This window comes from Silurus aristotelis (assembly GCF_946808225.1).
Source record: "Silurus aristotelis genome assembly, chromosome: 20".
In the NCBI taxonomy this organism is placed as follows: Eukaryota; Metazoa; Chordata; class Actinopteri; order Siluriformes; family Siluridae; genus Silurus; species Silurus aristotelis.
This window is the reverse complement of record NC_139593.1, coordinates 20969843-20990143: the sequence shown is the minus strand read 5'-3', so window position 1 is coordinate 20990143 and position 20301 is coordinate 20969843. Positions and strand designations below refer to the sequence as shown.

General features: G+C 39.2%; 1 protein-coding gene across 1 annotated transcript in view; it reads right to left on the bottom strand.

Annotated features, from left to right (window-relative positions):
* The window catches only part of LOC310715537 (receptor tyrosine-protein kinase erbB-4-like), an 84400-nt gene extending 64951 nt beyond the window's left edge, over positions 1-19449 (bottom strand). Inside the window, exon 1 of the mRNA XM_083522020.1 lies at positions 18848-19449. Within this exon, the coding sequence (XP_083378146.1) occupies positions 18848-18935 (88 nt within the window). The 5' untranslated portion in view covers positions 18936-19449. The remainder of the gene's footprint in view (positions 1-18847) is intronic.
* Between the last annotated feature and the right edge of the window lie 852 nt (positions 19450-20301).

Below are 20301 nucleotides of genomic sequence, written 5' to 3'. Positions count from 1 at the left end.
CCGAACAGGGACCGTTTCTCCAAAGCGAAATGGTTTCCTTGCAAAAATTTAATAAATAAAACCCTTATGTGAGTTATGTTATGAGAAAATTCTTAAAAGTTTTCCTTTTATGCTGAGTAAGCAACAACCTGTGAAATATGACCTGGTCAATGAGAGGATGGAGTGTTGTACTGTAGGTCTCTGAATTGCTTCTACCTGGGTACTGTGCATATATATATATATATATATATATATATATATATATATATATATATATATATATATATAAAAAGGAGTGTAACGTACACAAAATCCATGATAGAATATTTTAGAAAAATTATAAAATAGAATAAATCAACTGAATGCAAAACATTTCTTTATATTGATTAAATAAAGCAATCAATTAAAATTGGCACAAATTAAATGAATTGAATGAAATGAAATAAAAGTTCAAATGAAATGAATTGGTTGACATTTATTAGACCCCATTTGGTTAATACAGATGTGCATATAAGCATGTGAGATTGACCATTTTTTTTTTATGTATTTTCTACTTTACTGGTTTTCTTATTTCATCATACTTTAACAAATGCCTTCATTCCTTCCATCCTTCAGTCATTTAATCTCCTCGATATTTGGAATTGTGAGGATTTACTCCTTTTAAGAGACATTTTAGAAGCTGCACGTAAGACGCAAAAGAATCCATGTCGTAAGACTGTCATTAAAAAGTTGCCAATGGCAGCAAGTGGCAGCAATTATGTTATTGTTTTAAAACGCACTACAAAATCGCATTCCGGTGGACTACAAATCGTATTTCCAGTACGGAGTGAGGTACTTTAGGTTTATATATATACACACACACACACACACACACACACACACACACACACCTACCCCTGGCATTGTTGTTACCCCTGACATGTTTTTAAGTTTAATAAAAAATATATATATATAAAAAAAAAAAAAATATATATATATATATATATATATATATATATATATATATATATATATATATATATGAAATATTATGAATACATGAATATGAATATTATGAATATTTTATGAATGTTTTAGAAATATTTTTTTTAAATGATATGGCTAGACTTTTAGACCAAAAAACTCGCTGTGATTGTCAGGAAAGAGAGACAGAAAGAGAGTAAGGGACTTTAGAAGGGTATAGAGAATAAAGATGTATGATGCAGACACTCATGCACATAGACAGATGAAAGCAAAGAGCACAGTGGGACTGTGTAGGATCACACACACACACACACACACACACACACACACACACACACACACACACACACACAAGCCATTATTGGCTCCATAAATCGTGAAGAAGACACCGCACACTCCCACACACATATTACGGAAACAATATCGGGGTGCACACTCATCGTCAAGCTCAGGTGCACAATATATTTTGGTGGGGGGAAAAAAAAACATTTGTTAAATTAGGATAAAGAATTAGATTTCTGATTTGTAAAAAAAAATAATAATTTTAAAAAGGAAGGAAGAAGAAATTGATTTGCATCCAGAGGCATGCACAGTGTCACACAAATACGAAAGTAATCCAGACAGCTAAATAGCTATGGAGCTCATGATCATGATATAATTCCAATCATGAGGATACGGCATATTGGTTATTATTAATCAAACAGGTCGAAGGTCTTTGGTGTAGTTACAGGACACCTGAGTGCATTTATCACGTTACACCGAAGATGAACAATCTGAAAGGACAGAAGAAATGAAATTTCTGGGCAAGTATAGAAGGGCTGGGGAAAAAACAGAAGAAAAAACGAATGGCCTTGTCAGAGGCAGTGGAAATTGTTCCACAGTAAAGGATGTTGCAAGGGCTGCCTCCCCCATATGGGGTGGGGGGGTTTATAAGGTTAGAAATAGAGCCTTGGATGTTTCCAGAGTTCTCAGATTGGAGACTCCTTTCGTTAAAAAAATGATCAATAACTATCTCAGTGGAAATTTCACTTAGTCTGAGGAAATCGGTGCCAAAATAGAGGGAAAAAAACGGGAAAAAGAAAAGTCTTTCACGACCTTTAAGCGCTTACATCAGGATACAGATTTGTTACTCATTGAGAACCAATCTAGCTGTTCGGTCGAGCTCGGATTTATTACCATCCCAGATAATGAGTACTAAATTGCATGTACAAAACGAATAAATGGTGGAGAAAAAAAAAACAACAACATGCAAATGAAGTCCTCTGTGGCAAGTTCGGATCTCGAGCAGTCTCCTAGAAGATTAAAATCTAACCCAGGCTCAAAATATGATGAAAGTGAAGGCGGCGAGACGTAACGAAAAGCCGTACGGAAGACGGAAAGTGCGGGGAAGCTTTCTCAAGGCTCGGGAACGTCCAACGTGAAATAAAACGTAATATGGAATACGGGTTTCGGGAGAATTTTGTTGTTCGTGTTTGGTAAATGCTAGAATTGACTCTGTTCAACTGGATGAAACTGGATTCTTTAATACCTGCCCTTCAGTCTTATCATTTACATGGCGGTTCTGGTTCTCGAAGTGGCGTTCGTGCTCGAGTGAATTAAGTTGCGAAAAAGAGGCAAAAGTGCAAAAAGAAGAAAATTGAAAAAGTACACCATCATGCCAGATTAATATAAACAATCATAACGACTGATTCAAAAAAGAAACAATTAGACTGAATTACACTGCAGTGTATCCAGTTAACAACCTCAATCCTGTGACCAATTTGTATAAAACACTCAAGAGACGGGATTATGTTCTAATGCTGCTGCTACAGAACAACCACAGAACAATGCGAAACAATAACAATCTGCCGATGCTCTGTGTTTAAAACAAAAGCACAATCAAGGTATTGTGTTTGGTAAATGCTGCTGTTTTATTCTGATTTAGAGATACGTGTGCTGCATGTGAGGGTTTAAGCTCATCATTCTGCATTTCTTTGTGGGCAAAGTATATTAGTTAAGTGTCCTTTATTGTCTTTAGGTCTGCTTAAAAATCTTCATCATACCAATCTTCAGGTGAATTTAACTGTATAAATAAACAAATATTTATATAATATTTTATGCATTTTTAAGGATGAAAAAAATAAAAATAATAAAATTACTTATAATAATAAATAAATAAAACATATATATATATTATATATTATATTCTACTATAATTACAGTTAAATTCACCTGTAAATGCAGTAGATTCTATATTTTTTTATTTTTTCATCCGTAAAGATGCCAAATATGAAATACAATTTCTCCATTAGGTCCAGAGTCAACTTTGTCAAACCATATTTTATTTTATTTAGGACCAAGTACATTATCCATTTATAATATTCAATGGACAATTCCCAATTGGGCCAACTCAGAGACTTGAGTTGAACTTGCATTTTAGAGATTTTAAACCAGATTTCCAAAGGCTTTGAGATTTGCCAAAGACTTCAGCTCAGGGAATTGAGACTTGCTCTAGACCTCAGTACAGGCATTTGAGACTTGCCCTAGAATACAGTGCAGGGATTTGAGACTTGCCCAAAATTTCAGGTCAATGATTTGAGACTTGCCCAAGCTTCAACTCAGGGATTTGAGACTTGCCAATGATTTCAGTTTAGAGTTTTGAGACTTGCCCTAGGCTTTAGCTCAAGGATTTGAGACTTGACTCAGACTTAAGTTTTCCGACTTCATACTTGAGTTTAACTCGTTGATATTCAGTTGAATTTATATTCAACACATGGAAATTAAATATCAATAACTACATACTATATAGTCAATGCGCAATTGTGTAACCGCAAAACTCATTGCAGTTTTACGATGAAGTCTATTTTCCAAGTTATCAACTGTTCTCTAGTAGAGAGTTCAAAACTGTTCATGGCAATTTTAGTCCAATGCGTTAACCATCTACAATAATGCCATGTATTATTAGACTATTCATCCGGGGCCAACCAGCAGGGAATTATTTCCAAGTGATGAGAACTCCGACCAGAAGCAGGGCATCAAGATAGATCAAGGAAGGCCCAAAAGGGCTCAGATTTGAACCAGATTTCAGCCCAGGGATTTGACACTTGACTCAGACTTGCATCTCAGTATTTGAGACTTGATTCAGACCTATAAAACCTGTCACCTGTGACCATTTCTAGTACCCATATAAAAATATACATTGGCAAACATATGTATCAATAGCAAACATACATATATTTTGGTTTTTCTATCAATTACATATCTGAAAATAAATGAAGGAGTCATTCAAAGCATTAGGAAATATAATCACACATTTTTTTTTTCTTTTCCCACCAAAAAGTGTCTGCCTTCATGCAACAAGGTCTTGAGCTTTGCGAGTCATTTAACTGTGTTTAAATGTGATGGAAAATGCTCCTGCTCAGAATCTCAATCGAATCTCCAGGTTTATGAAGGTGATGCCACTGAAACATTTAATCTCAGCATGTCACGTTTTAGTGGTCATTTAATTAGCGAAGAATGCCATTTGTATTCAGCAAACTGAGGGGAGTCTTGAGGTGATATATGACATGGCTACTGAAAGTATGTACATGAGTATCATATAACCGCAACTCTCGCTTGCTTTCCTAAGCTGCGATTCCAGTCCTCCTTTTTTAGTGTGGGGGGAAAAAAATAATACACATTTATTTTAATAAAAATGTTTTACTCCATGGATAATGGTTTCTTTATTTCCATCCCTCAGACATCGGATCAGAAGGAGAGATGATGGCAAAAAACGGCTCTGAGCTATTTCCTCGGGAGGTCACGAACGCCTCTGAAGGCTAATGTGTCCATTCACGCAGACAAAGCACCCGCTGACTGCGATTCAATCGAGGTTAACACAGTTATGGGTAAAGCCAAAACACACAGTCTTCAGGGTCACCGAGGATCACTGTGCATCTCACATGTCTACGAACGAACAATTTCAGATGAACAATGATTCCCTCTACCGCAATACTGTAAATAGAATTTGCTCACAGAGAGCGATATCTGGCCGAGTGATATATACCGGCGAATACGAACCTCGAGCGAAAGGACATACGCTATTATTTATTCATCACAGACGAATGTCAAGCCAGAAGGCCTAGGATGTGTAAAAGTGGCTATGAGAGGCAAAGAAAAGAACTGTTCATTCTGAAGTGAGACAAGTAGGTGGTTATCTTTTCTCTGTTTGTTTTATTTGGAAAAAATCCATTATAGCAGGCATGTGTTTTTATGCTTTAAGAAGGACCTTTCATTGGGTGTTGAAGTTTACTCAAAGCTGGTGCATGTACAACACTGAAAACACGATCAGCATCTACAGGGTACATGATGAGAATGTTTTCACACCCCTTGTATTCTGTATTTTATGATGACCCATTGAATGCAATTCTATATCTATTATCTTTGATAACTGATGTTGCTAGCGAAACAGAATTACGTTTGCAAAATAGTGTGTTATCAAAGACAGAAAAAAAATGATTTTCTGCAGACTTCACAGCAATATCCCAGTAAGATGTAGTTAGGAAGGAACACTATGACAAATAAAGAAGTAAAAAGTAACTAGTGAAGAAGGATCACCGTTGGCAAGCAGGGATGTGACACCTATAATAGACGAGAGGACAGATATATGACGGTAAGGAACGAGGCCCAAGAGAATTCAGTATGTTAGACCTATGGCAAAATAGAAAAGTGAAATGTTGAAGTGACAGAATTTAGGAGTTAGACAGTGAAAACTATGCTGAGCTAGAAAATGGCACCTAGTACGAGTTCTGATAGGGAACATGCATATGACAATATAGAAAGTGACACTTATGAGGTTAGGAAAGGACACTTATGACAAGTTAGGAAGCGACTACGGCAAGACCCAGAAAGTGATACCTTCTGCAAGTTAGGAATTGACACTGGTAATTGTTTAGGAAGTGACAATTGTGACATGTTAGCAAATGACAAGTATGGCATACGAGGTAGAAAGTGACATCACAAATCAAGCCAGTGACAAATTAGGATTACTGATCATTATTACATGATCATTTACAAAGTGTGGTAAAAAGGGGTGGGAAGTGGCACCAGTGACAAGGTTAGGGCTAGAAAGTGATCCCAATGACAAGGCTGAGGGTACAAAGATGGTAACAATGACCTGGAAAGGGTAATGAAGTGACACCAGTGACAAGGTTAAGGGTACAATGTGATACCAGTGACAAAGTTAGAGGTAGAAATTGATATAAATAACAAAACTGAAGGTACAAAGTGATGCAAATGACAACATTAGAATAAAGAAGTGATGCCCATGACAAGTTTAGGGTAGGGAACTTACAGCAATGATATAGTTAAGGGTAAAAAGTGAAGTGAACGTTGAAGACATTAAGGGTAAGAATATGACGCCCATGACAAGGGTAAGGTATGAAATGGAAATAAGGGTAAAGAAGTGACACTAATGACTAAGTAAGGGCTAGGAAATAATGCTAGCAACAAGATTACGGCTAAGAGATGATGCCAATATCTAATTTAGGGTAACAATGTGGAAGTTAGGGTAAGGAAATGACACCAATGAGAAGTTTAAGGTAAGGAAGTGACATTAAGGATAAGGATGTGATCCCTAGGACACGAGACTCAGGGAAACGGCTCTTATTGGAATCGAGTCTCAGGACCTGTAGCATTAACCAAAAACAGGATAGCGACTCACTGCCATTTTATACTAGAAGTATATTACAGAAATTAAATACAACACAGCAGCAATTATCAAGCTTTTTGACAGAAATAGCTTTGAATCATTCAGTGCTGAATATTATGGACCAGATTCCCCCATAACGAACTTTAAATTGTATTGACTTTAGTGATAAGTTGCAGTGTTTGCAAAAAGCACATGAATAAATAAATGTGGTGAAACATTAAATAGATGATTCCCTGAACTCGGGAGTCTTTTGAACGACAAGTGCTTACACTGATCTCTCTCCGGCTCGTTAGGATCCCTACAAATTTGCCTTCAGACGGTGACGAGGTGGCAGGAATCGGAGGATCTCTGACTCTCCCGGTGCTATCAAAAGGGGTTTTTATAAACAAGCAAACAGTGGCTCATTCATCAAGCTGAATGTGTGTGTGTGTGTGTGTGTGTGTGTGAGACAGGGAAGGAGGCAGCACAGCTTCCAGGTCCTTCATCAAACCTCACTGCATTTTAAATTGATAAATGAAACTTCGCCACCAGCTGTACACTTTCATTCAGTACACACACGCACAAGTTTTGCTGGTGTATCCGACACGGACGTGTGGCTTTCCTGAAAAGCGTAACACAAAATAACACACTTACCAAAGATTCAAGGAAAAAACAAGCGTTGTATTTCCCAGATCGCAAGTACGGCTGGGACTTGGAAACTGTTCTGTGATACAAGATTACAAACAAGTAAAAACATGTTTGAAGTAGTTACAAAGTGACCATTATGATAAAAACGATTTCAAGTCAAGTTTATTTCTATTGCACTTTTCACAATAGCCATGTGAAAAAACTGAGGAAGAAACCTTGAGAGGAACCAGACTCAAAAGGGGAACCCATCCTCATTTGGGTGACATCAAGAGTGTGATTATAGTCTTTAAACAATACAGAACACTGGAGAGTGAGAACTAACATGAGCACTGGAGTGTGTGATTATGAGTAATGATCTTTCTACAGTCTTATACAATCAGTTGAGATTATGGAACCTGAAGCTACCGAGCAACTCATGAAATAGCTCAACATCTGAGATCATCAAAGATCCAACACCAGAGCCTTTAAACATTTAAAGAGGTCCAGTGTCCAAACTCCACAGGAAGTGGAAAATTAACAGATGTAATAAGTTATAATATTATATCGGAATTAACACATGATAAGAAAGAAAGTGACACCTACAAAAACATGGGAATGTGATAAAAGAAAGTGACACCTATGATCATAAGAAGTGACATGATAAGCTAAGAAGTGAATCCGACTAGACATAACATTATGACATTATAACATTATGACAGGTGAAGTGAAGAACACTGATTATGTCCATCATGGCAACTGTTAGTGGGTGGATATATTTATTAGGCAGCAAGTGAACATTTTGTCCTCAAAGTTGATGTGTTGGAAGTAGGAACAATTGGCGAGAAGATTTGAGCGAGTTTGACAAATTGTGACGTCTAGACGACTGGGTCAGAGCGTCCCCAAAACTCCAGCTCTTGTGGGATGTTCCCAGTCTGCAGTCGTCAGAATCTATTAAAAGTGCTCTAAGGAAGGAACAGTGGTGAACCGGCAACGGGGTCACGGGCGGCCGAGGTTCATTGATGCATGTTTGGAGCGAAGGCTGGTCCGTGATAGACGAGCTCAAACTGCTGAAGAAGTTCATGCTGTTAAGGCTCGATGTGTTTGGACTGTTTTGGCAGCAAAAGGGGGACCCAAGACAATATTAGCCAGGTGTCAACTGTCATCAACTGGGTTGCCTGTGTTGAGTTTGGAAATTACACCAATCCCACATTTCCAAATTCGAAAGCAACACCTATTAAAAGAAAGTAAAACAATGATTTTTCATTCAAGAAGTGACACCCAGGACAAACTAGAAAGTGAGGCCTAGGACAAGTTAGGGCGTAAAACCTACTAAAAGCTAGAAAATGTCAATTCTGGCATGTTCGGAAATGACAAGTAAGGTAGCAGAACCTGTGATGAGGTAGAAAGTGGCATCAGCAGTCATTTGGATTAATTATCTATGATTAATCAATAGATAAAAACAGAGCAAACAAAAAAAAAAAAAAGCTTTACCACAAACACATTACAACTCTCCTAATTGCTTCATTTAGTGATTCCTTGGTAATTACTCTAATTACAGACATTAGACTGAGTTTCCTTTCATTAGCCTGAAAAGGCTTTGCTCTAACCACAACTTTTGTTTAACAAATTCACACCAAAGATCACTGAGCGATTTAACTACCACATGCTGCATTTACCGCACCCACTCTTTTCCTCATTTCATCTATTTCATTTAGTTTCCTTTCATAATTTTCTGGGAACGCTGATTTACACTCCAGCCAACCTGGAAAATGTTTAAGAAGAATGCAAGATGTTAGACAGGGAATACATCAAAAACTTTCCCATGCTGGAAAAACCTTCATTTTTCGGCTTTGACTCTTCCACTGGAGAATTCTGTCACGTCACAGCGAACTTTATTACCATAGCAACCATTTCAAACGTTTTTGACATAACCTTTATGTAATGAGGATGCATCACCAACAATCAGAGCTATAAATGTAATAGTGCCATCTTATGAGCATAGATAACTAGGAAAACATTTGAAAGAATTTCAGATTCTAGAAAAAGAAAAAAAAAAAAGTTCTAAATGTTTTCAACATGTAGAAAAACTGGATATGTTTTGTATGTGTTCCAGAAATGTCCCAGAGATGTTCCTGAGATGTTCTGGAAATGTTCCGTAAATGTTTCAAGATTATCTGCAGATGTTTTGGAAATGTTCTGTAAAAGTTCTGGAGATGTTCACGTAATTATATATGATATCATCACACCCAGGCAATTTAAGCACTGAAACATTCTAACCTAAAGCACTGGATCAAGTAGGAAAATAAATGAGTCAAATGATATTTCCTTTGGGGTTGATAGATTTACATAAATGTAAAAATGTAAGTCATTCATTTTTTAATTCAAATTAATTTCATTAAAAAAATTCCCAATGCTAACAGTGTGTGAAAGATCTCGCCATGTCATTTTGCTTCTATATTTGCATCTGTATACCTGTGAATAGAAGCGAATTTCCTGACAGCTGCTCTACTGCAGCAGTAAATAATAGATGATCTTCGCTGTTTTCTTTACATCAGGTTTTTTCGTGGCTGGTATTTTTTGGATGATCTTTTTGACCTCTTGCGAGCAAAGTCTTCCTCTGGGAACATAAGGCTAAATGTCCAATCTAACCTGTAACCTATTGATTTATGGTCAAAGCTCTAAGGTTGGGATCAACTGGTGTGTGTTTGGTGGTGGTGGTGGTGGGACGGAGGAGGGGTAGGTTGGGCAGAGGGATGTTCAGTCTCCTGCGCCACATCATCTTATAAAGCATTCTTTCCTTGTTTTTGCACTTGTATGTACAAAAAAAAGCAAAAAAAAAAAAAACACACAAGTCAGTCATATTAATAATTTACACTGGAAAAAGGAACTTTTTAACCTGGAGCATAAGAAGGAGAAAAAGAAGACGAAGAAGATGAAGATGATGCAGGATATATCTCTTTTATTTAGAGCAAAATTTCCAGATATTACCCCAGTCAAAGGGCTAATTGGTTAGCTAGTTTGCCAAAAGCAGTGAACAGCTGGCACTGCTAGCTAACCTTAATTAAAGGTTTGACAACTTTTTTTTTTCTGTGTGTATCAGCCATCTGTCAGACGAAAGCACTCAGTATTGCTATTTCGCAGGATAAACAGGGCTCAAGTCGGTGTCCCGGTCAGCTATGTTGTGAGTCGCTAAAACCCAGCTAGCCTAAGCTCTAAGACGGAGTACCATATGCGCTCGAACAACAGATGACCTGGCACGGCTAGCAGAAGAAGCAGGAAAAAAATATAACGGTGCCATGTAAAAAAATAAGTGCAGAGCACAGCAGCCAGTTGGCAGCCAATAAACCTGGGCCACGGTACACCAAATAACACCATCTGAGCACTCTGTGCCATTGAATAGCAGTGAATGGAGATTTTATTTATTACACAGCGACTCGAAGATGCGACATCGGACACCTGGAGCCATGAAGATACTGACTACGGCATCAGAAAAGTCAGCGAGGTGCATGGTCACACCTCCCCTTAAAGAAAAACACCAGTCATATTGTATTCGAATCAGGTGTGTGTATTATATATAGGATTTCAATGTGAGAAACATTGAAGGTACCTCGTGTTTGATAAATGTTGGCCAAGCACATACTACAGAGCATTTGATTAACACTTGGACATTATTTTGAAAAGGCACACACCGGTCTATATGAGGTCCCACATTTAGCAATGCATGTCCGAGCACAAACCGAATGGAATTGTCTCTGGACCACCGAGACCGGATTGTATCTAGGCACTGGTCTGAGGAAGGGTACAGAAAAATTTCTACAGCATTGAAGGTCCCAATGAGCACTAGTGGCCTCCATCATGCGTAAATGGAAGAAGTTTGGAACCACCAGGACTCTACCAAGAGCGGAGCCGCCGGGATAATCTGAGCGATCGGGGAGAAGAGCCCTAGTCAGGGAGGTGAACAGGAACCCGATGGTCACTCTGAAAGAGCTCCAGTGTTTCTCTGTAAAGAGAGGAAAACCTTCCAGAAGAACAACCACCTCTGCAGCATGCCACCAATCAGGCCTGCATGGTAGAGAGGCCAGACGGAAGCCACTCCTCAGTAAACGGCGCATGATGGCCCATCTGGAGATTGCCAAAAGGCACCTGAAGGACTTTCAGACCATGAGAGACAAAGATTGAACTCTTTGCCCTGAATGCCAAGTGACATGTCTGGAGGAAACAACGCACCACTCATCAACTGGCCAATACCATCCCTACAGTGAAGCATGGTGGTGGCAGCATCATGCTGTGAGGATGTTTTTTAGCGGCAGGAACTGGGAGACGGAGGATTGAGGGAAGGGGGAATGCAGCAATGTACAGAGACATTCTTCATGAAAACCTGTTACAGAGCACTCTGGAACTCAGACTGTGGTGACGGTTTATCTTCCAACAGGACAATGACCCCTAAGCACACAGCCAAGATAGCAAAGTAGTGGCTACAGGACAACTCTTTGAACTCCTTGAGTGGCCCAGCCAGAGCCCAGACTTGAACCCGATTAAACATCTCTGGAGAGATCTGAAAATGGCTGTACAATTTTTTAAGTGTTCTATTCAGAAAATCAATGTGATCTAAAAAATCTGAAAAAACTAAATGCATTGTCAGTTGTACAATTTGAAGCTATTCACCAAACGAGGCTCATGTGAGTCACTTTATACGTAAATTCAAAACAATTTTAAAGTTTTTCTTTCGTGCTAAGGAGACTTCTATGAATACTGATATGATACTTTTTAAGAGTTCTGTTTCAGTCTGATGTATCACTGCTATATTGCTTTTTAACCAATATAAAACTTCAGAAGGGAAAACACACATACAAGGTTTTTGAAAACGCATTTAACCATCAGCGCTTTCATTTCCAATAAAACTTCATCCCCCAATGAGGTTTTATTGGAAACGAAAGCGCTGAAAGAAAATGAGCTCTGACAAGCCTAGCATTCGTGTCTCGATGTGGCTGATGGTGGAAGAGGATAAAGCCCATGGTGCACTTCATTTCTTTTCACAGAAACTTCAAAATAAATGGAAACAACATAACTGAGCTACTGTTGCCCGCGCAAGCTTTTCATACCTCGTTATTGTACTTATTCGGGTTACATTTTTACACACATTCACACATATGCACGTACAAACACACACACACACACACACACACATTAGGTTGTCTTGAAGATAAATGTTCTAACCTTCGAATCGTTGCTCAGACTGGAAAACAAGCCGGCGTCTGTACCGTAAAGCTTCACCTTGCCGGGAGCGATGATGATTCCTCATCAAGGAAGGTGCTCAGTGTGTTATAGAGCAATGTGTAGGTGTGTGTGTGTGTATCAACAATACTAATGACCTTTTTAATCTCTATCTCCTCTACTATACGCTCCAGGTCCAAACAAAGTATTGAAGCAACCAAAGGGTATAGTGATATATGCACAAATCCAAAATCAGCACCCTGGACAGTATTCACAGGTTTATGTTAAAATTGCTTGTTCTACAATGTGTTCTTTTTGTGCTGTAGACATGTATGAATTAACTGATATGCATTGTTGCATTATTTTCTACATGGAGGTCCTGATTGTGGAAGTAGTCTCCGTGTCAGGGCTTTGGAGCAGTCAGAGCTTAAGATAGAATGTGAGGGTTTTTCCTGACATTAGAAGTCCTCGGATTTGGCGGTTTCTTTAAAAAAAACTAAATTTTTGTGAAGAGATTATCGTCCACAACTTTATGGTCAATTATTTTAATATAACTGCACACCAGGTCAATGTGACATAATAAAAAACTCCACTGCACTCCACATTTAGCTCTGGTGTGACCAATTTCTAGCACTAGAAACAAATTATCAAATAAAAGCCCTCGTAGTGTTCTAGGCATGTGTTTACTGCACTATTGACTCGAGGGGTTTTTTATCCTTACAGATCAATCAATAAGCTCCGTAAATAATTGTAATGAAATGCTAAATCATGTCTACATTATGCTCAAGAGTAGGCGAGAGTCGATCGGAAGAGTTCCTTTAGGGAATCTTTAGAGAGAAATAATGTTGTCCCTTTTGGTCCAAAAAAAAAAAAAAAAGAAAAGAAAAGTAAACCGCAAGAGATTTGTGTTCTGAGAGGAATTGCAAGTAGAGAACACAAACCCTCCCTTCAGCCATTGCAAAAAACAAAAAAAACAAAAAACATTATATTTCTGACAGAGAAGGCTCTGGGATTCAATTCCCTGCTCTTGACAGACACAGAACTGCAATGTCTATTAGTTAGTAGACTGGGGTATGTATATAAACAAAATTCAAGCATCTGTCTGCATGAAAAAAAATTGCTAGCAATCTTGTAATGAGAGTGGCTCAGAAAACCTGATAACCAACTCTCTAAAACTTGACCCTTTTATTCCCTGATAACTATTCATACTCAATTTCCTGGTGCCTGATTCGCTGACACCTACTTCCCTTATACTTGGTTGACTGATTTTGAATTATCTGCTTTCCTTAATACTGGATTCCTTGTTTGCATTATAAACGATTCCCTGATAACTGATTTCCTGACTCCTTGAAATCTAATTCCCTGTGTCTCTGAGACCTGATTCTCTGTCTTCTTGAACTAATTCCCTGACATCTGATATACTGACACCGAATTCCCTATATCCCTGATACCGGATTCCCTGTCTTTTTGATAAATTATTCCCTGTCTTTCTCAGACCTTATTGTCTGTCTTCTTGATACCTAATTCCATGTCTCCTTAACATCCGATTCCCTGTCTCTTTGAGACCTAATTCCCTCACATCCACCTCACTGAGACCTAATTCCCTGTCTCCCTGATGCCCAATTCTCTGTCTCCGTGAGACCTAATTCCATAATACTATATTCTTTGCTTTACTGACTCCCTGATTCCATGCCTTCCTGAGACCTGACTCCCTTACTCCCTGATAACTACAGTGCATCCAGTGGCTGGGCCACACAAGGACATTCAGGACAAGAGTCGTCCCGTAGCCACTACTTTTGTTATCTTGGCTGTGTTCTTACAGTCGCTGTCCTGTTGGAAGATAAACCGTCACCCCAGTCTGAGGGGTCCAGAGTGCTCTGGAGCAGGTTTTCATTAAAGATGTGTCTTTACATTGGTGCATAAAACTTTTTATTGATCCTGACTAGTCTCCCAGTTCCTACTGAAAACTATTCAAACAGCATGATTCTGCTACCGCCATGCTTCACTGTAGGCCAGGTGATGAGCATTGCCTGGTTTCCTCCAGACTTGACGCTTAGCATTCAGGCCAAAGAGATCAATCTTTGTTTCTCATGGTCTGAGAGTCCTTCAGGTGCCTTTTTGCAAACTCCAGGTGGGCTGTCTTGTGCCTTTAACTAAGGAGTGGCTTCCGTCTGGCCACTCTACCATACAGGTCTGATTGGTGGAGTGCTGCAGAAATGGTTGTTCACCCGGAAGGATCTCTTCTCTCCACAGAGAAACGCTGGAGCTCTTTCAGAGTGACCACTGGGTTCCTAGTCACCTCCCTAAGGTGGTTGGCCAGGCAGCCCACTCTAAAAAGAGTCCTAGTGGTTCCAAACTTCTTAATTTACAGATAATTCACAGTGCTCACTGAAACCTTCAATACTGATTTTTCTGTATCATTCCCGCAGTCTGTGCCTTGTTACAATCATGTGTCTGAGGTCCACAGACAACTCCTTGGACCTCATGGCTTGGTCTGTGCTCTGGCATGCACTGTTAACTGTGGGACCTACTTTAGACAGGATTGTGCCTTTCCAAATCATGTCCATTCGCCACAGGTAGACTTCAGTCAAGTTGTAGAAACATCTCAAGGATGATCAGTGAAAACAGGACATACCTAAGCTCAATTTTGAGTGTCATGGGAAAGGCTGTGAATACATATGTACACGTGATCTATTTTTTGGAATAAAGTGGAGAAAAAGTGAAGTGCTATGAATACTTTCCGGATGCACTGTAATTTCCTGGCTCCCTTAGCCCCAATTTCCCAACTGCCTGACACTTAATTCTCTGACTCTCTGAGATCCAACCACCAGATTCCATCACTGAATCCAGAAAGCCAGAAGGTTTTGGGGTCGATTCCCCAAACTAAAAAAAGCATTTGCATCACATAATGAATTAAATTGAGCATTATTGTGCAAACTACTCTAAAATGCAGTCACAACCATTTTTGGAATGGCATCATAAATCCAGCTTGTTCATCTCTCGCATAGCACTTTGTAGAGCATGCACTTGTGAAAGAAAAAAATCTTCTCGTAAAGGTGAAAAGGAATAGTCTGAGCACGTCTCTCTTTCACAGAGTTTATTCCTGAGAGCGTCGAGGAACTTCAGCACATGGGGGTCATGCATCCAGAAGGTCGGCTCTGCTCGGCTACAGCAGCTTGTATTCAGGTGTAATGAAAGAGAACGAATTCAAGGCGGTTTACACAAGACAGGTCAGAGGCTCCGGAGATTCGGAATTCAGCTCTTATTCTGAGCACAAAAAAGCGAAGATGAAAACCGGCACCTCTGCAAATTCGTTGAGGAATAGAGGCTAGAGGAGATGCAGCGCACACACACAGTACTCGTCTACTATGATTTAGAATCGATTGTACAGAGCTGTTAGGTTCTCAATTGTGATTGGTCAGATTTGTCCCATAGCATGATAATCTGCAATCTGACGGTTTCAGCTGCTATAACATCAGCGATAACAAGAAACTAATCATTTATGCTAAGGGTCTCCAGTGTTTGTGTAGCTGCAAAGTTTCCCAACATGTTTATTTACGACATCTTATTTGTTTCCCCCTGAATATGAAACGCTATATATTTTTAAACGTATTTACTTCAAAAATAAATAGTGAGCAAGCTACTGTTCGTTCCAACGCCCTCCACCTCTGGATGGAGTTCTCCTCAATCGGAGACCACCCTGTGCATCTGAGGATGTTTTAAAGTTCCTCAGATGCACATGAAGAGCCTAAAGATCTATGCACAGATCTATGCACATGAAGAGCCTAAAGATCTATGAAGTTACTGAGCAACTCAAGGAATATGAGGATGGATTTGGACTATAATATCCACAGTCTGCTACAATGGCATAGGGCAACAGTTTGCATAAACAGTTCTGCATTCAAGCACCTATTACTGAACAATACACCTCAGAAATGATGGAACTGTAATAAAATGGACATTCGGTGGTACCCAGATGACGATGTGTCCGCTTGAGAGTCCTGGTTCCTCTCCAGGTTCCGTCTTCCTAAGATAGGTAGGAGGACGGAACCTGGAGAGGAACCAGACTCTCAAGCACCACCAAGCTGCCACTGTGATTTGAACTTGTGACCTTCCAATCGAGGGGTACAATGTTTTAACCACTGAGCTTCCACCTCCACTTTTCCTTGCTATATTTACCACTGGTTTGCTCAGTAGGGATAAGCGTATAACAAAAATACTTATAGGCAATAAACGTGTATGTTTCAACTTTATAACCTCTTTATCTCTGGAAAGATGTTTGTAGACAATGTCCACTGTTAAAAGCGGTTTACAATTAAAACCGAATTGAGTTTATAGCTGCTGCTGTTGCGTTCCACAACATTAAACATATTTAGAAATGGACATAAATTGTAACATGTCGTCGTTCAATACGGAAAATTCACATACGACTGGAGGTGGAGTTACCCTGTTACCCTGAAGCTGATTATTTTCATACAAAAGCACATCCTCCATTGATGGATTCCGTATGCCCTCCAGGCTTGTCTGTGTTTAAAACGATTACAGTAATCGAATTTCATGCTGAAGTTGGCCAATGGTGTATTTCCTTTAATGTGGAAGTGAATGTCATGTAGCACTTGCAAGGTGTGTGTGTGTGTGTGTGTGTGTGTGTGTGTGTGTGTGTGTGTGTGTGTGTGTGTGTAGGGGGGGGGGGGGGGTGTCCTACAGTGTACAGTCCTACAGTGAATAAGGCTCAATCCTGTGAGAAGGTTTGATAAGGGAATGAAGTGAGGTGTGCTTCGAATGCAAAGTAGGAAAGGTAAGATAACGGTGACGGTGACGGGGGTCCTGTTAATCCGACAGTCTATCTATCTATCTATCTATCTATCTATCTATCTATCTATCTATCTATCTATCTATCTATCTATCTATCTATCTATCTATAGATGTCTGCTGAGATTAATGACGTCGCTGTGTTTAATCTTCAGCTTTGATCTTCAATAAATCTGCAGTAAATCGGTAAGGCAGCATGCCTGAGACGCACATTTCTAACGTTTGGAAAGAAGGGACAGTGAAAGAACAAATGGACCACAGTGACACCAAGTGGAGACTTGCACAATAAAACTGTATCCGAAAGTGAGTAAATTGAGGAGTTATGGACAACTTTATAAATCTCAACACACACCATCTAGCGGACCGTCTCCAAAAACCTTGTTATAGTTATGAATATCCAAGGAAGGAGCTTTATGAGCACTCAGTAAGCACATGGGACCACACACACACACACACACACACACACACACACACACACACACATTTATTATCACACCCAGACAATTGAAGCATTGAAACACTCGGACCAAACCGAATCAGTTTGTCAAGTGTCAAATTACATTTTTTTCTTTTTTATTATTTAGCAAGAAGGTGTGAGGTCATAACATGACTAATCAACATAAACACAGACCTGCTGCTGTAGTGCGAGAAAATATAATACATCAGAAAAGAAAAGAGCTAGAAAAGTGTCTGCTGAAAACCAAATCCAAAGCAGGTATGGAAGAAATTAAGAAGCTAAATAAATAAATAAATAAATAAATAAATAAATAAATAGCATTTTTTTATGCCTTCTGCCAAAAAAAGCAAGTGATAATTAAGTTGTTCATAAATACAAGCACAAACATTTACTCAAACAAACAGATAAAAATAGAAGGAATTCCTGAATAAATAAATCACAAAAAATACATATATATAATTTATTAAATATCTATATAAATAAATGCTGAGTACTGATTGGACAGAAGTCACAGCTGTCAGAGTTTCTCTTTTTTGCTTACAAAAAAGCATGGTGCATGGTGCATGGTGTTTGCTATTAAAAAAAAAATGTAAAAAGGGAAATAGTAAAATGGCCGTTTGAAAATTTTATTAATATGTAAGTAAATAAATCAATACACGCAACAACAAATAAATTAACTACGGTATTTATAAAAATGTAGATAGATAGATAGATAGATAGATAGATAGATAGATAGATAGATAGATAGAAAGAAAGAAAGAAAGAAAGAAAGAAAGAAAGAAAGAAAGAAAGAAAGAAAGAAAGAAAGAGAAAGAAATGCATGCTCTGCAAGGTCCTTCAGTGATCAGGGATGTAGCGATGTGACCCAGAGGATCAGCTCGATATCGATACCGTCCTGACACCCAAAACTGTTACAGCCGAGACACTCACGTGCCGTTCGTCTTGTCTGATTACCCAAAAACGAAACCTTGATCAGAACTATAGAATAATTAGTTTAAAGCAATTGGATCGGACTCGCGGGAGATCTTTCCCCGGGTACATCCCGAACCGGAAGTCCATGCAAACTTCATAAAGGTGCACGCACACGTACAAAAAAAGACGTCCCCAGAGCTTAAAGACGAAGGCGCGCGCACGCGTGCCCGGGTTACCTGTGTGAGCGGCGCTCGCGCCGAGAGCGAAGAGCACGAGGAGCAGGAAGCAGCGCAGTAAGAGCGCGAGCTCCATCTGGACATCCATCCTCTGCGTCCGCTCACATGGTCCCTGTAATCCCAGGATCAGTCAGCTCTCACACACATTCCTCTCTCTCTCTCTCTCTCTCTCTCTCTCTCTCTCTCTCACACACACACACACACACACTCCCCTCTCTATCTCTCCCTCTCTCCCTTACACACACACACACACCTCTCACAAACACTACTCACTCCCTCACACACACACACTCCTTTCCCTCTCGCTGTTTCTTCACTTCTCCCGAAAGTCGGTGTTTAAACGCACGCAGGCGCGCGCAGGCAGTATCACAAACAGAAAACACGTGCGGTTTTTTTTCTTCTTCAGATTACGGAGCTACGCACGCGGACATCATCATCATCATCATCATCATCATTATCAAACTCATCCTCATCAACGCTCCACTGAACTTGTCCCCGCCCAACCAACACCGGGATTGGACACAGGAGGCGTGTTTGATAGCGCACGCCACGCCCCCGTGTCAACATAAACCACGCCCCGAAGACGTTCTCTAATGAATTAATTTACTTGCGTGTATCTGTTCTTGCTGTTTATTTGTTCAGAGGATATTGTGTGTGTGTGTGTGTGTGTGTGTGTGTGAGAGAGACAGAGTGATCCTTATATTCTAACTATTATGTGGCAATCGTCATACCAGAACATTGTTTGTTTGTGTGTTTTTGTTTGTTATCAGAATAATAATTTTAGAGTTCTAGCTGTTTTTCTGTTCGTCTTATCATATCGATGTGTTTATGTTCGCTTGTTTGTCTGATTTAAAAGTTCGGAGCGTCATCTAATAGCACTTTTGTCTGTCAGCTTTTTTGACCATTTGTCTGTTTGTTTTATATGAAGGCAGTCACATTATTTACAAAGGCATTATTTCTTCCTCTGATACAGCTGTGAAATTCCAGCTGTTTTATCTGATACCATTTATTTTGTTAAATCTATAGAATTTAAATGTCTATTTTTATTGCATATATGCACCAACACTCAAACACTGCCGTGTGCGTGTGTGTGTGTGTGTGTGTGTGTGTGTGTGTGTGTGTGTGTGTGTGTGTTTAGTTTTGTTTTTATTTGAATCGTTATTGTAGTTTGTTGTCGATGAGAATTATGTCAGATGCCAGAAGTCAGTTGACTCCACTGATTTTTATTCTATTTATTTATTTATTTATTTATTCGAGGGGGTTGTTTGGACTGAAATTATGAAACACTGTGGCATGAATATATTTGATAACATTATCTGATTGATATTTGATTTACATTCAAGATACATTCATGATATTTGGCAGATGCACTTATACACAGTAACATACGTGCAGTAGCAGTAGCTACTTTTTTGTTTGTTTGTTTGTTTAGTAGTTTCTTCTTCTTGCATGTT